Source organism: Bolinopsis microptera, chromosome 13 (assembly GCF_026151205.1).
Source record: "Bolinopsis microptera isolate Bmic1 chromosome 13, MBARI_Bmic_1.0, whole genome shotgun sequence".
Lineage (NCBI taxonomy): Eukaryota > Metazoa > Ctenophora > Tentaculata > Lobata > Bolinopsidae > Bolinopsis > Bolinopsis microptera.
In genome coordinates this window covers 12,158,518-12,175,277 of record NC_087084.1, presented here as the reverse complement: position 1 = coordinate 12,175,277, position 16,760 = coordinate 12,158,518, and the positions used below count along the sequence as shown (strand labels likewise).

The 16,760-nt window shown below is 36.0% G+C and overlaps 2 protein-coding genes across 8 annotated transcripts in view; one reads left to right on the top strand and one right to left on the bottom strand.

Annotated features, from left to right (window-relative positions):
- LOC134825089 (cilium assembly protein DZIP1L-like) overlaps window positions 1-16,760 on the bottom strand; it is a 51,666-nt gene that overhangs the window by 17,687 nt on the left and 17,219 nt on the right. The window lies entirely within an intron of this gene.
- On the top strand, window positions 10,054-16,723 carry LOC134825091 (uncharacterized). 2 transcript variants are annotated; one of them, XM_063837226.1, is made up of 7 exons: window positions 10,054-10,221; window positions 11,748-11,838; window positions 13,034-13,112; window positions 14,887-14,986; window positions 15,197-15,273; window positions 15,521-15,652; window positions 15,748-16,723. In XM_063837226.1, exons 1-7 carry the CDS (start codon window positions 10,192-10,194, stop codon window positions 16,376-16,378), a joined length of 1,140 nt encoding a protein of 379 aa, XP_063693296.1. In that variant the 5' UTR covers window positions 10,054-10,191; the 3' UTR covers window positions 16,379-16,723. The 2 variants fall into 2 exon arrangements, with proteins under 2 accessions (XP_063693296.1, XP_063693297.1); XM_063837227.1 differs by lacking the exons at window positions 10,054-10,221; window positions 11,748-11,838; window positions 13,034-13,112 and adding an exon at window positions 14,160-14,355.

The window sequence follows — 16,760 nt, the reverse complement described above, 5'->3', positions numbered from 1 at the left end:
CTTTACATAAGCCCTAATGTAGTTTACAGTTTTTACATCAGCCTCAATGTTCATGTTGGATACGTGAATATCTGCAGTTATTTAATTTTCTGAAAAACTCAATTTAAACAACCTAAGGAGAAATATAGTAACGTATCAGATGAGTCGCATAATTTATTTATCAACTCCATAATCAAACGATTCTAAGGAATAGTCGTCTCCAATGAAAATATCTAACTTAAATTATAAAATAAAATAATATTTAGCTTGTTTTACAGCTACACATGCACAAAGTAATTATGCTGCAGAGCACACTTGTCTATGAGTAGTGTACACTATTGTATATAAGTATACTACACCGCATATATATTTGTCTTTTACATTACGCATGAAATTCGTTTGCTGATAAGAAAATTTACCATGGTCGACGCCGCGCTCAACTTATTGGATCAGCCAACCACCCACCCACCTCACGAGACGAATCCTTCACCAGATGACAAGGGGCTACCAGGTAGTGACCCACTCACTACCTCTTCAAAGACCTGCCTGGTACCCCCACAACAAGACGGTACGTACGATAAAACTTTTAGGACGGCACTATTATCTCCTAAAACAAGTTTAGAGCTCTTCTCAACCCTGACAGAAGAACAACTTAAACATGAATCGGAATACCATTCAACAATCTGTGGTTTTACAGATCATACAATAGGAGTAGGGATGCTAACTAGGGATAGAAAGGCACATGCCTATGAACATTTAAAGCAACACCTAGAGCAACACCTAACTAGCAATGTAGATGATATTTCTAAAAATTTGCATCAGTTCACTTCCGTAACCTCCCTCATTTCCGAGAAACTTCAAGAAGCAGAAAGCCATCATGCGAGGATTACTGGACAGCTAACAGAGTCGATAGCGGCAGCGAAACAGTGTATCACGGACATGTTAGCTTATGAAAGCGCCGCCAACTCTAGAAGAACTCTTCCATCAACCCCACCGCCACCACCAGCACAGCTCAACACGGTGACGTTACCAACTATACCAGGTGCTGTTGAACCGTGTGATATAAACTTTGACCATTTAGACCTGGAGACAGTTTGCCACGGAGTACATTTCACTAAGATAGGGCATCGACAGACAGCATTTTTTGGTAGAACAGAGTATCGTTATGGCAGAACAGTACACAAACCACTTGATATTCCCACGAATCACCCACTCCTTGAAATCATAGACTCAATCGCTCATCACACAGAAGACCCAACATTCACCACAGACAACATAACTTGCCTTCTTACTCGTTATGAGAACGGTAAATCTTCAATTCCCATGCACAGTGACAACGAAGCTTGCATCGTCAATCCCAGTAACATAATCACAGTCAGTCTCGGTGCTACCCGAACAATTGACTTCCGCAGCAAAATAGGACCTCTCACGACACAATCCATACACCTCAAACACGGGCAGACTTATTGCATGTCAAGGTCCTCCCAGGACTTTTGGGAACATGGTATTAAAGCAGATCCCACAGCACAAGGCGAGAGACTATCACTAACTTTTCGCAGACTCTCAGCTCCCACCACACCACAGCATATACCACCAATCCGCCAATCTAGTAGACCAGAAACAGACCCGACTCCGATTCCAACGGAACGTGTTCTGCTATTGACGGATTCAATTCATTCAACCACACCCGTCAGCTTGTTTCCTACTCACTTGCCATGCACCAAGGAGACAATGTACAAAATCACTGATCTCCACAAGTTTGAGCACCTATTCCCTCACATGAGTTACGTGGTGATCTCGGCAGGCATCAACGATTTGTCCAGGTATAATCACCGTTCTTACTCGTTGTTTGATGTCGTGGCGAATGATCTGCGTACTTATTGTGAGAGATACCCAAACACCACATTCATCTTTAACTCCATAACACTAACCACTTATCACTGGCTAAATCCAGAAATTCGTAGGTTTAACGAGTCTTTATTTATTTTAACCACGAAGGTTGAAAATCTATTGATGTTTGACTCGCATCAAATATGCTTTGAGCTGGTGAGGAAAAGGTGCACTATACTAGATCCAAATGGGAACGGTATTCATCTAACCTTAGCAGCCAAGAAAGGGATCGTTTCGCGTCTCTTGGACTGCATCATTGAACTGGCCAGGCGAAGACCGACAGTAATCGAAGAGGTGTGGCCTTTAAGGGATGAGTTCCGATCTCTTTTGCCAATGCAGTAGAAATTCTTAAATCAAATTTTTCGTCGCGAATACATAATCGTTTACAACACAATTTTGAACAAATTTAATTTTTCAAAGCTAAACGTATAGTAACGTTCACAGAAAGTACCTAAGTTCAAATTTTTCAAAAACAGCAAGTCCCTTATCTTCTTTTTTCTTTTCAAATCATAAATTATTTTTTATTGCGATGGCTTATAGACCATGGTAAATGTATCACAGTAAATTTTAAACGGTTTTTTACTCTTTCTTATCTTATCTGAACCGGTTATAAGCAAAATTGCAGATAACAACAACATAAATCCGCGAACTAATTTCAACACAACACAAGCGTAGAATTACTGGAGTAAATTCAGTGTATTTATATTTAAATATTTTAACTATTTAATCAATTATTTAACCAGATTTTGACTGATTTTGGAACTAGGAGTCAAACATAAAACTTAACCCGTTTTCTTGACCCACAGTTCCTGTATAAATCTCTTTAGATCTTTAATTTTATATTGATAATCAGTAATCTATCGTATATCATATAACCAGTAATCTATAGTTATACTTTGCAAATTAAAGATGTGCAAAGAGTCTTGTAGATGTAGATTATGTTCTAAAAAATGTTTAGAACGTAAAGATCCGCTAAAATGCAGCCTTTGTAACGGTATTTTTCATCGGAAATGTGCTAATCTTGAACCAAATGACGTAAATCGAATGAAATTAGACAATAGTCTCATAAACTGGTATTGTTTGGCATGTACTACTGACATATTTCCGTTTACTAATACTGATATTACCACTCTAACTAATGAAAATTCGTGTAACACTTACATACCCTGTAGTACAGAAACAAAAGCTAAATCTAAAGTAAGTTTTGCCAGGGTGAGTTGCAAAACTTGTAAAAAGCTAGGAAACAAATCAAAAATGGCGGTTTGCTGGATATGCGACGCTTATTCGCACAATAAATGCTCAGCGGGCGAGTTAGGATGCAAAAGCTGCACACGTGAATTGTTTCCTGGTTTCGAGGTATCACCTAGACAATTATACACCGTACACGGTAATTACGAGAATAGCGCAAAATTTAACCCATACCATAGAAACCATGACTCTAATTATATAGGTAATACTTTTGAAGAAAACAATGACTTAAACTTTAATCCGTGGGATAACTGCTCAGATGTACTAAATAGCTGTAAATACTACGAACCACGGCAAATCAACACGAGTAGGCCTTATGAATTTAAAGTACAATCTCTTAATATTCGATCTTTGAGCAAAGCAATCTCTAATATACGTGATGAAATTGAACAGCACCTAAAATTTGATGTTCTGTGTTTCAACGAAACAAACTGCACGGTTGTAAATATGGCTTTTCAAGGAAAAGAATTAGAGTTAGAAGGCTTTCATCCCCCCTTTATTCAGGCTCCCGCAAGGGACTCTGGTAAGGGCGGTGGTCTAGTAACCTATGTAAACAAGAATCTCTGTGAATTATCTGATGTCACTGCACGATCTGAATTATCTTATAGAGATGATCCAAACGTTGGCGAATTTCAGTTAATAGAGATAGCTCAAAATGGCCACAAAAACATCATACTATGCAATATGTATCGGTCTCCCAGTGGTAATGTCCCCAGTTACTTAGAAAAATTGGAAAACACCCTAAAAGATTTGGCGCGACATAGCAACAAAAACGTATTATTTCTAGGTGATACCAATATTAATCTATTAGAATACGGCGTAAATGACCATACTACTAAATATGTTGATATTTTTGCAGAGTATGGATTCGCACCAACGATATCACGACCAACTCGTATTACTTGTCACAGTGCTACACTTATTGATCACATTTTCGTAAACCAATGCCATGCTATAACAAAGTCAGGCATTATAACTGAATCGCTATCTGATCACCTTGCCACATTTACCGGCATACTTCTCGACACTAATAGAATAGGAAATAAATTGAAAAATGAAACTTGTGAATCATCAAACCGAGTAATAAATGAAGAGAAAATCGCTCGTTTTGAGGAGAAAATAGCGTCTATTGATTGGAATTTTTTACACAACGTTGACGGGACAAATACAAAATTTGAAGCTTTTCACACTAAATATGAAGAAGTCTATAATGAGTGTTTTCCAGTTAAAAAGAAAAAATCAAACCACAGAAAAAACTCTAAACCGTGGATATTAGATTGGCTTCAATGTGCATGCAATCGAAAGAACCAACTATATAAATCCTTTGTTAAAGAGCCTACTGAAAAAAATGAAAAAACTTATAAGCATATGAAAAAGTTTGTTGAAAAACAAGTAGATATTGCGAAAAAGAAGTATTACGCATCATATTTTAAAAAGCATGCGAGCAATAGCAAATTACAATGGCAAATGATTAATCAAATATTAAACAAGAAATCAAAAGAAAAAATAAAAATAAGTAAGATTAACTATAAAAATAGAGTTATAACCGACTCACAAGATATAGCTGACAGTTTTAATGATTATTTTACTAATATAGCTGAGAACCTAAAGAGCGAAAACAATCTGGTTCGCGGTGCAGGATCAGTAGGACATTCTCTTCCCCAATCTAGTCGATGTGATTTTGATATGGAGCTGGAGGACTCCTCGCCCTCCGAAATTGCTGAAATCATACATGATCTTAAGAACAAATCGACTTCAGATATGAATATACAGCCTCTTAAAAAGGTTTGCAATGTGCTGTCTCCAGTAGTTAATCACCTGATCTCACACTCCCTTCACGAAGGAGTATTCCCCGAAAAGCTCAAACTTGCTAAGGTTATCCCACTCCATAAAGGAGGATCGCGCAGCGAAATTACAAACTACAGACCAATCTCACTTTTGTCCTGCTTCTCAAAGATATTCGAAAAAATAATGCATGCACGTTTAGTAAAGCACCTAAAATCACGTAATATTCTATATGCGTCGCAATTTGGTTTTAGATCGGGTCACAGTTGTGAACATGCGTTGCTTGAAGCTCAGTTTAACTTACATAAAGCTCTAGAAAGGAAGCAAGTGTCAGCATTACTGCTTCTTGACTTCTCCAAGGCGTTTGACCTAGTAGACAGTGAGATACTGCTACATAAGCTGGAGCACTATGGTGTAAGAGGCCTTAGCTTATCCTGGTTTGAGTCTTATCTAACTAACCGGAAACAGTATGTTCACGTCAACGGTTGCAGTTCAGAAAAAATGGGATTGGAACATGGAGTTCCTCAAGGGTCCATTCTTGGTCCTATATTGTTCATTATTTACATAAACGACCTTGCAAATGTAAGCGATATAGCCCATTATATTTTCTTCGCTGATGATGCAAACATCATCGTTTCTGCCGACACGTACACTGAACTGAACATGCGTGCAAACAGAGTTTTAAATACTGTACAGACATGGGTTAAAAACAACGGTCTTAAACTTAATGTAGGAAAAACTAAATACATGATATTCACTAACAGATTACCAGAGGATATAAATATTAGTATAGAAGGACAGCGACTAGTGAAAAGTGAACATGAACGATTTTTAGGTGTCATTATTGACTCAAAACTTAGCTGGAGCCAGCACATTAAACAGTTAAAGACTAAAATATCCAGAAATGCAGGCGTAATGATGAAACTTAAAAGTTCCATTCCGAATAAAGCTCAAAAAATGCTATACAATAGTTTAATTCAATCTCACCTGTATTACTGCGCTACTGTTTGGGGTACTAAATCTTTAAATTCCATTCAGTCTTTATTCTCTGCTCAAAAGAAAGCTATTCGCGCCACTGATTCAGAATATCATAACTATTTTTACGACAAAGAAAAACGTAAACTACCATCTCACACAAAATCCATCTTCAACAAAATAGGAATTTTAGCTCTTCCTAATCTCATTGCTAAAAGCTGTCTAACTTTGATGCACAAGGTTTATATGGGAGTAGCACCATCGAGTATCTGTAGTATATTTGAAAAATCACCGCTTAGACAAACGGAAAGGAGAAATCCAAAGTATTTTGAAATTAAGTTCAACAGATTACGGATCACCGATTATAGCATCTCTAACGTAGGACCACGATTATATAACAACACGATAAACGAAATAAATAAAATCCTTCCCTTCAACGTACCTAAGTTACAAGATAAGTTTATTAATTCATACAAGGACAACATTGTACGTTACTTACAGGACAAACAAAAACTTGACCTAGAAAACCTTTCGTGGACGGACAAGAACTTTGTCCTTTACAACTTTTAAACAAAATATTAGCAAAATATAACAGCTGTAAGAATCCTAAACGTTAGTGCAGTCAAATAAATGAACTGCGATAATGCATTTGACAGTCAGTCACTGCAATTTATTCTGCAACTTATTTTCAATTTTCACTGCCACACTTAGGCTTATCTTGCCTACACATATTTTAAAACGAAATTCCTTGCGCACCGCGTACTAAAATTACTTGGATTTCTACCGCTTTGATAAATGACTACAAGAAGATGGGGAGTTAATATTGTTGATTTATATAATATAGATTATTTATTCTTTAGTGTAGATTAACTTTATTTTTATATATTTTACCAAGTGTGAAGGATCAACCATACGTTATTGATATTTTTGAAATATTTAACGATAAATTGATATAATAATAAATGATTGTAATATTTTTATTGAGGCACATGCCACCCCATCGCGGGTTTACTACTACTACTACTACTACATACCACGGCCTATTAACCACGTGAACACCTCGTGATCACACTTCAATTACAAAGAACTGTACTTGGTCCAGTGTATTGAGAGTGCAGCTGTGGTTGTATGTCACGTGACCAAAACAGTTTTTAATAACTCGTCAGGGAAGCATTGTCTTGTAGGGTGATTTGGAATCTTGAACGTTAAAAGTACGTCGATTCAAGAGCAAAGTGGGTTTTGATTGCTGCATGAGGGCTCCTTTACAGTAAGTACAGTGTACTTGTACGTGATGATTTCTGTCTATCCAAGATAACTCAATGTCGGTGCTCAATGTTTTTAACCCATTTCTCTATTCTCTCATCAACAATTATTCCTTTTTAGAATCTTCTATAAGGCAAGATAACATCTTGATAAGTTGATAGTACATATTATATGTACTATCTGACTCTTCAAAGCTGCGCCATCTAGTGTCCAACAATTTTATTGAAGTATCTTGGCTCAATAATACTTCAATACAATAATATCCTGGAAGAATACCAACTGTAATGTACAATTGATAATAGTCGATAAACGAGTCCTATTAGGTAATACCCTATAATTAAAAAAATCTCTAACATGATTTCCTGTGGGTGATTGAACAAACATCTGGTAGGTCCACTTCCACTCCTCTTATTGACTCGATGGCATGTGACAAAAAGTACTATTTTGGTTGCTAGGAAACGAGTATTACAATAACTTGAACTCATTTATGTATTTATAGAATATCTACTCTTAACATATTAACATTGTAAATGTATACCCTGTATACACTTACAGTGAACAAGCCTTAAGGAAACCTTTCCAAGAAGTAAAGAATTTCTCTTCAGACTTTTTTGTTAAATATTTTGGGAATAGTTACAATGTATTCTTACTATTGTCATAGTATTACGATGACTTATAACTCTTGGTACAAATTATGGCAGGAAGCCAAGAAACAAATATTTGTAACCTGGGAAGCGTGGGAACAGGTCATTAGCGTAATAATAAAATATTTATTCCAAATTCAGAAAATACTGTAATTTAACTTAGAAACGCTCTATAATTTCTATGAGAAATTCCACTGTAGCTCTCTAGATAAATATCAAGAGGGTTATAATTCTACTCCAAATTAATCTGATTTTGTTAACATCTCAGCTTTGTACAATTATTATATCAGCGACAGTAATATTCTAATATTAATTAATTAACCACTCTAAAATTAACCACCACATCCGAATTAGAAGACTCGACATGATCCAGCGACATACAGTACGTACTATTTTGCCTACTGTACGTAAGTATTAAATTTACAGTCGTTAGTTTGTATTTTGTAAAAGTAAGAGAGACGCTGAGATAGAGTATCAGGGCTGCTTAAAACATTACCACAATCTTAATGAGAAATAATCTCTATGGGAACGTGCTTAATGTTTCTATGCAAAGGTAAAACACCAATAACAAAACCTGAGTTGACCAATTAGACGCAAATATCTGAATTACAGCGGAATTGTTAAACGAGTTGATGCAAACTGAAATATATCAGCTGAAAAGAAAAGAAAAAGTATATAAATTAAAGTACTGGGCTCACTCACAGCCGTCAAAAAGGAAATCAGTAACCAGTCGATATAAAACCGCTATGTAATGATATACCTACCGGTGATCTAACGTTATATTATTATTAACCTTGAGTAGACTATAAGTGTAATATCAGTGCCAGTATAATGTGTGATAGGGGCATTTCTATTTCCTTGTAGCTAGACGGTGTCTTATTCTTGGTATTCTTGTACTTTTTCTGTAGTATTCGTTATTTCGTAGTATTATGATCGTTATTGTGTTGTATCGTTCTACCGTTATATTCACAATTAGAGCTATTATATCCACGTCTTTATAAAATGGGCATTAAAATTAACTTTATGAAGTAATAATTTAAATTATTAAATATTTGTATGAACATTTTTGATGATCTTAATATATTGTATCATTATTTTTTGATTTTATTTGTTCACCCAGTAGTGTAAGAGCTATCAAATATTATTTTATTAATAAAATATAATACTAATTATATCATTACTGATTTGTATTATTATATTATATTATACCTACATCTCCATGAGATGTATTTACCCAGTAGTGTTTGATCTGATAGTGTACACCCAGAGAAACGCACCCAGTACGTGTTGTGTTTGATCTGATAGTTTACACCCAGAGAAAGGCACCCAGTACGAACAATAGGAATATTTATACAGATAATAGAGTTACAGTAACATATAGACGTAGGTGTGTAAGATATGAGGGTGTTTTCTAATCTGTTTTATCTTAGAGCGGTGCGATCCCATTGTGTATGGTATTACAATTCATTTACATGAGTGTATACCACTTACCAGGCATACCATTGAGGACAGAATTTGGCGGACCCGATGTTGATATTTCATACAAAATTTTGAAGGGAAAGTTGACTACGAGTAATATTTTGCTGTCCGACACCGAGCATTTTCTCATATTATATAATCTTCCTCCTTTCCTCTTCTTTAGTAAAATGTATTCATTTTCCACAACTCTGTATAATATTATGTTACACCTTTTGCTTCCTCTATGCCCACATTTCCGTACAATTTATCTGCCACAATGTGATATATTATATAGTTATATGCAGATTTAGCATTTTTACACAAACACATTTCTGCGCCCCTCCACTCCAACAACATCTGATAGTTTCATAGTTCCTGGGAACTTACTGTGAGAGTGTCAAGCAGAGGATCAGTGCAGCTTGCTGACATGCTGAATACTCGAGAGAGTGGAGAGCAAACAATTCGTTTATATTGTAGTTGAGAAATGTTGAACCACAAAATGGTAGATTAGTCGTAGTTTCTACGTGCGATTTGCTGTTTTCTGGTCAGTCTTGTGTTTAGATTTTTCTAATTGTAGCGAAATTTGTGCTATTAAAACATTTGTTATACAAGAGCCCTTAATAAAGAGCGTTTTTTGATACATCAGCCATGTGCCCCTTATAAACACGTGAACTTTAATTCGCATATTTGTATATTTTAACCATAATTTGCAAATTTGTAATTCCTTCTTCTTTACTGTCAAAGTATGTATAACCCCAAGTTTATGATCACCGGTTTTAACGAATTTTTCTCTGTAGCTCATGAAAGATAGTAAGATGAAAGTATAATATATCACGGATAAGATTTACAGAGGGTTGACCGTTTACCAGACAGTTTCACAGAATAGTTTCTACTGAACTATAGTAGGTGCCTTATCATCTTCTACACTAGAATCTGAACAGAGAGGAAGATGACACTCCGTGATGCTGACTCAAGCGAGGTTAGTGTTGAGACGTAGCGGGGAGGCGATAACTTGTAAAGACTCAAATAACTGTGTTATCTGTTTCTCCTAATCTCCTGCTGACCTCTCTTCTGTGCTCCAATTTTCGAGCAATACATTAATCTCCACCCCACTATTACTCACTATCTTAATTACTAAGGAGTTAAGAGTTACTAGCTAGAGCTACCATGACGCTTATCACGGCCACCCTCATCTAGAAAACGGTTGTATTCTTGTATACTGGTACTAAACCATGTCACATACGACACAATAATATTATATATATTATGTGAGCATTACATGTGTAAGGAGAAGCAGTGTTATTCTGAAAAGGAGACTGTTGATCACGTGGCCAAGCACCAGCCTCTAGACGGCTCTCACGTGACCTCTAGACAGCTCTCACGTCACACATGAAAATACCGAGACAGACACCAGCCGGGTGTGGTTCCCTTGACATTACCTTATATGGTCATTTAATGAAATGATTATTCTGGGAATTGTAGATTACTCGTCCGCCCGCATGAGATACAACCATTGTAGACATTTTGCGCGTTACATTATCATCCCCACGGGCCACACGCCTGATGCCTGATAGAGATTTACAATGCAGCAATCAATTATAAATGAGATCTCACTTCAATTATAACGCAGCAAGTTAAACACCCCTCACAATCAGCCTCCCTTACAAAAGATAACGACCCCCAATCATACATCTCTAATCTCTAATCAAGTATCCGAGCTACAATCATAATCACCCAAATCTGTCAGATATCGTTAATAAAGCGCTGTGAAATCTTATCATCTGTAAGCCTAGTAACACAACAGTGGCCAGCCGAACTGATTAGTCTATTTTTGATCGCCTAATTTGTAAGCTGGTTGTAGTTGTAGTGGTAGCTGGTACAGGTATGTAAGGCTATTAGGTAATTGCTATTAGGTAATTAGGTAATTAGGTAATTGCTGTGGCTCGCTAGATGGCTATTTTCGGTGATTGGTCAGGTAACTTAAATAGTGCGAGCTTTTTTCGTTGTTAATGTTGGGGAGTTGATTGATGCCACTTATGATAGATCAGCACTCAATTAGGCAGCTCAAGGCAAGTAAAAATATCACAATTTTAGCGTTTTATTTTTGGACGCGATTTTTAGGAAAGGAATTCGGCAGAATCCGTTTACATTTTGTGCTAACCGGTTAATAAACTGGGAAAGATGCCAACATTCCTTAATAAACTGGGCAGGATGCCAACATTCCTCATAACAAAACAACGATAAGAGAAATATGATGCAGGAACTGTACTAAAAGAGGAGATCGCTTTTCCCTAAATCTAGACTCATGAACTCAGTTTGAGAATATGACATCATCGTTATCAAATATCAACTTACAAAATATTATTGCATACTGCAATTATCATTCGTTAAAATTTCCTCGATTCGAAGACTTGAGATATTTGTTTGATATATATTTTATAACTATAAGATAACATCTGTACTGGGTGAGAGATTGTAATTATTAAATCATTGTAATTTCCTCAGAGTATCGGTCAAGATAGCAGAGCTGGAGGGGATGTTCACAGTATAATGCGACGGTTCTCCGCCGCTGAGAACCTTGGTAATCTAGATGACGGTAAGTGTGGGGTCAGGGTGCTTTTCTGACGTTTTCTTATAAAAGCGCTTACAGGCCACTCGATAATCAAAGGTTTTGAGGAACAAGGTTTTTGTCAGAAAACAGCAGTTTCCATAGTTTTATCATTTGAAGTTGATCCCCGAGAATGTTAAAAACAACACTGAGCGTGTCCGGAATTCCAGGTGCAAGGATGCGGAATGTTAAACGTGTTTTGCAGTCATTCCTGGTCACTGTTAGAAACATTCCTAGTCACTGTTAGAAACATTCTTGGTCACTGTTATAAACATTCCTGGTCACTGCTAGAAACATTTATTGTTAATGTTTAAAGGTGGAAACATTTTATTAAGCCGCTTTTCTTTACGTGATTATCTGTAACATTCAGACACCTTTATTTAAGACTAAGAAATATGCAGCACAATTCATTACGTGCAAGTATATTTCTATGGAAATAATTGATTTTATTAGCTTTAATGAACGACCAACAATACTCATTTTTCATATGTAATTTAAGATAGTTCAAGCCAAATAATTGAACAGTATTTACATGCAAACACAACTATACTCCTTATTCTAACACATATACTCTGACAGTCGGAAAGGTACTAGATTACTCGTAATTCCATGTGGGTGGTTATTAGTGTAACTATCTTCTCTCATTTTATTTAGATAAATTATCATAGTCGCATTAAGATGGCACTATGTATTAAACTGGTGATATCCCGTGATCAGTATGCTGTTATTGACGATCCCAAAATACCTTCTTTGAGAGGCGATCATGTGGATAATGTGAGTGCTATTATAAGCGTAATTTTAACAATCACACTTAACTTATTAAACAATCAAACACATTGTTTTGGGGAGGGACATGCTTCGTAAAACGTCACTTTAATAAATCAAGTTGATGCACATATTCGAATGTTTGAAAACTTAAGATGCAGCATTTTAGCAAGCATAGTATAACTGTTGTAGTGTTATAACGTGTAGTCATTACACTGTAGTGTGTACTACCTGGATCAGTGACAAGATCTTACACGCAATGCTAGTGCACTCAATGAGAGAATATAAGGCGAGGCCGGTCAGAAGAATTATCGCTATTAAAAACATTACTATTACGAATCATTTTAATCCTCGCAATCGAAAACTGATTATAGGTTCTGATCAAAACAAATAACTTTTAACCGACTGCTCTCCTCAGATTTTTCAGAAGAGATAAGCGACGATCATATCAACGATCAGATCGGAGCAACGACGGCTAAACTCCTTCAACCACTTCGGTAATTGAGTAATTAATTAGCATCTAATTAGGTCATTATTTAGCGTATTTTGTGAGATTCATTAGCCAATTAAAAAGTGATTTATCTTCTTAGATCCAGCTCATAATCTATAATCGTTCCCATTAAGCTAGATTGCGGTAAAGTGTACATAACAGCTATCTTTTGGTGTAGAATGTCAGTAGCGATAGTAATCTTTCTGTAGTGTTTAGCTTATTAGCATAGTTGGAAGTAAAGTGGAGGATTGTAGCATTCCCTTAGTACTTGACTATGACATAATTTGTATATGCAATAGTGTACACAATTTGTGTTTAGCTTAATTTGTAAGTGGCAAAATATGTATGTGACTGAATTAGTATGTAGATATGCATAATAAATTATATCATTCGGGACGTGGGGAGTACATTGATGACTAAATTGGGTTACTTCTTATTTGGGACACAAACATACGAGTTTGTGGTCTAAAAACCCTGATAAATATCATGCGAAACATTTTCCGGGCGTGCAGGTAAAAACATTGCATCATATCTGGTGTCCTCAGCAATTATAACACTTACGAGAACGTTTGTTTTGACACGTGACACTGGTCAACCAATCAACTTGCAGCAGCGACCAATGCAATCTAATGCATTATTATGATGATACTCCTGCATTCTCAAAGGCAAAGTTTTTACTACGGGGCCGAAAGATATTGAGGTAGTAAGATATGAGATACGGGGCAGTAGGAATCAAATTTACACATATTTTTACACGGTTTAGAAAAGAGTTTATAAAATGTAACATTATACCGATATAAGATGCTATTGTAATCGAATAGCACATACCCGCTTGAAGCTGGGTGCCCTGCAGTAAAAAAACTGCTGAATGCAAGCAAATTGTTGTGGAATGGAGATAAGGAACAAATATTATTTTATTAGTTCGTTTGTTATTGGAGCAGTTGTAAACTTTCGGAATCGTGTTCGCAGTGGTGAAAATTTTATGAAGGAGCAAGTTATTTTCCATTTCTATTGCAATTCTATCCGTTTGAAATTTGTTATAGTTGTAAGAATTTGTTACGATGTTTGAGAGGTTGTTTTCTACGAAAATTTTCAAGAATAAATTATCACGTTTTTGAAATTTTACTTTACGTCGAATCTTTTGCCAGAAACTTGAATGTTGCAGCAATTTAGGGTTTTGATAAATTGAAACCATGATAGACTTTGATGAATTTGAATGGCCCAGAACCCACGGCACCGGTCACTTCTCGGTAAGCGTATTTGGCCTTTTTTAGACATACTTTGGTATCATGCCTCGCTGTGATCACATATTCAAATTTCTGGTCATGTGTAAGTAATAATTACTAACTATAAGTACAAAGCTACTGTTACAACATCTAAGGTATTCAATTTGAATCATAGTGATTCGATCGGAATTTAAAGTATGTGAACATAATTCGTTTGTAGTAGGCTGGCATAGATTCAAGTTTTAACAATCAACATGGAGTTTCGACTTAAAAATTCAACATAACAAGACATACTAAACTGTATATAATTGTGAAAATCTTATATTTGGTTTACTCGTTTGATTCAAGTTTCGTGGAGATTTTGCTTCGACTCACGGTAACGAAAATGGTCAACCAAATTGAAGTAAAAAGTGAAATTTATTAGATGTAAACCAAGAATTTAAGAAATTGCATTTAAAAAGGTTTTTAGCTATTGAGATTAGATCAAATCTGTTTAAGGTTCAAATTATAATCATCCTGACTCCAGAATTTCACTGTTTTTTGTCTTCTAATTAGGGATCAAGTTGGTAACATGGGGGTGGATGTGGCGATGTTAGAGGAAACGTTACAGAATCTAGCGGCACAGACTGAGGAGGCTAACAACAGAATATTGCAGGTTAGACTTCTAGCAGAATTATTGCAGAAGAAAGTTCCGTTCTCCAATAAACTTCATGTATTTACGAGCTGTATTTACGAGCTGTATTTACGAGCTGTATTTACGAGCTGTATTTACGAGCTGTATTTACGAGCTGTATTTACGTCTTACGAGCTGATATATATTCAAAATTATGGTTAAAGTTTATTTATAACTTTCCACCTCATTCAGGTTACAAATTTTGTGGTTGATTTAATTGAACGGCTAGAAGACATCGACGATAAAGCCCGGTCTCTTCTCGACAAATGGTAACTAAAATATTTTAGCCTTTAAACCGCCGAAGAACTGCTTATGTAGGCCGTTTCCGGAAATATTTGTCACTTTAAAGTATAAACAAATTTACAAGATTCGGTTTAAGCGTTAACTGAAAATTCTACAGTATAATATGCTAAAATTTCTAGCATCTAAATGCAGTGATCAACCGACTGTTTAAATGTTCACCTACAGAATATCGTCTACTATAAATGCGAACAAATTGTAATAATTCCCTCGTAGGAAGGAAGAAACTCAGGCTATATCGGAGTTTGCAGAGCACGCAGACGAGATGACGGAGAGGTTTGGTTCAAGCATGAAGTTGCAGGACGATAAGATGAACGAACTGACCGAGCTTCTCAACAAACTTGAAGGGTGTGTGATTACTTAATTAGCTTAATTAAACTGTTTAATATTAAATAAATGAATTAAATCAATAGACGATAGACCTAACGCTTTATCTTTTTCAGGGAAACCAAAAGGTTATCCTTCATCCCGTCCAAATCGAACAACCCAAATATCAGCGAAGAAGCAGAAGAAGCAACTAAACACCTCTTAGTAGAGGACCCAGAAAATGTTGATTTTCATGCAAAACGGAAAGCATTCTATGCCATCGGTGAGAAGATGAAAACCAACGACACCTTTCAAACGTTCAAAGCTCGGAGAGTATCGACTATTACTCCACTTGAGAAAACTGATTGTGTTAGCGATACTAATCAGGAAGATAGGTCAGATGGATGCAACCATGGAACAGAACCATCCAACCATGAAACAGAACCATCCAACCATGGAACAGAACCATCCAACCATGAAACAGAACCATCCAACCATGAAACAGAACCATCCAATCATGGAACAGAAGTGGATGATAAGTCAGATGGATCCAATTATGGAACAAAAGCGGACGAAATAACTGCCATCCCTGACCAGCGTGAAGTACCAAAAACGAACTCAATATTTCTACCGATACTGCTCTGCATCATAGTGGCAGTGGTAGCGTGTTTGGTAGTTATTGTGGTTAACCCTGATGTTGAAAAAGAACTTCGAACATTAGTCGAAGGGTTTGTGTTTCCTCAAAAAAATGGAAAAACAGCGACGTGAAGTTATATAAATATGAGGCAGTCTATATTAAAACTGTTAGTTGTCAAACTTCGCAAACAGATCATATCACTAGAAGTTTAAATCACCAGATCAGAATATAACTCATGATGGTTGGTTCAAAAACCACCATGTGATCGGGCCGGGTAGTTCTTACTGCATGATTATAATAAATGATATGTCTAGAACAAGATTGTTTGGTAACTTTTTTTTAGGTCGTATGTTTATACCAGTTCGTATTATATTCTTCATTAAACTTGTTATGTACGTATTCTTACTGTTAATTGTTTTGGTTTCTATAATATTTTATCACAATGTTGATATGATTTCCTTTTTACATTATACTATTATATTATACAGTTTGGTATCTGTTTTGAATCTCTTC

Bases quoted from the DNA above. Each gene is read 5' to 3' on its own strand.
- LOC134825091 (XM_063837226.1), top strand. From the start codon at position 10,192: ATGACACTCCGTGATGCTGACTCAAGCGAG. The intron at 14,987-15,196 runs GTTAGACTTCTA...CACCTCATTCAG, and splicing joins CTAACAACAGAATATTGCAG to GTTACAAATTTTGTGGTTGA. The intron at 15,274-15,520 runs GTAACTAAAATA...ATTCCCTCGTAG, and splicing joins CGGTCTCTTCTCGACAAATG to GAAGGAAGAAACTCAGGCTA.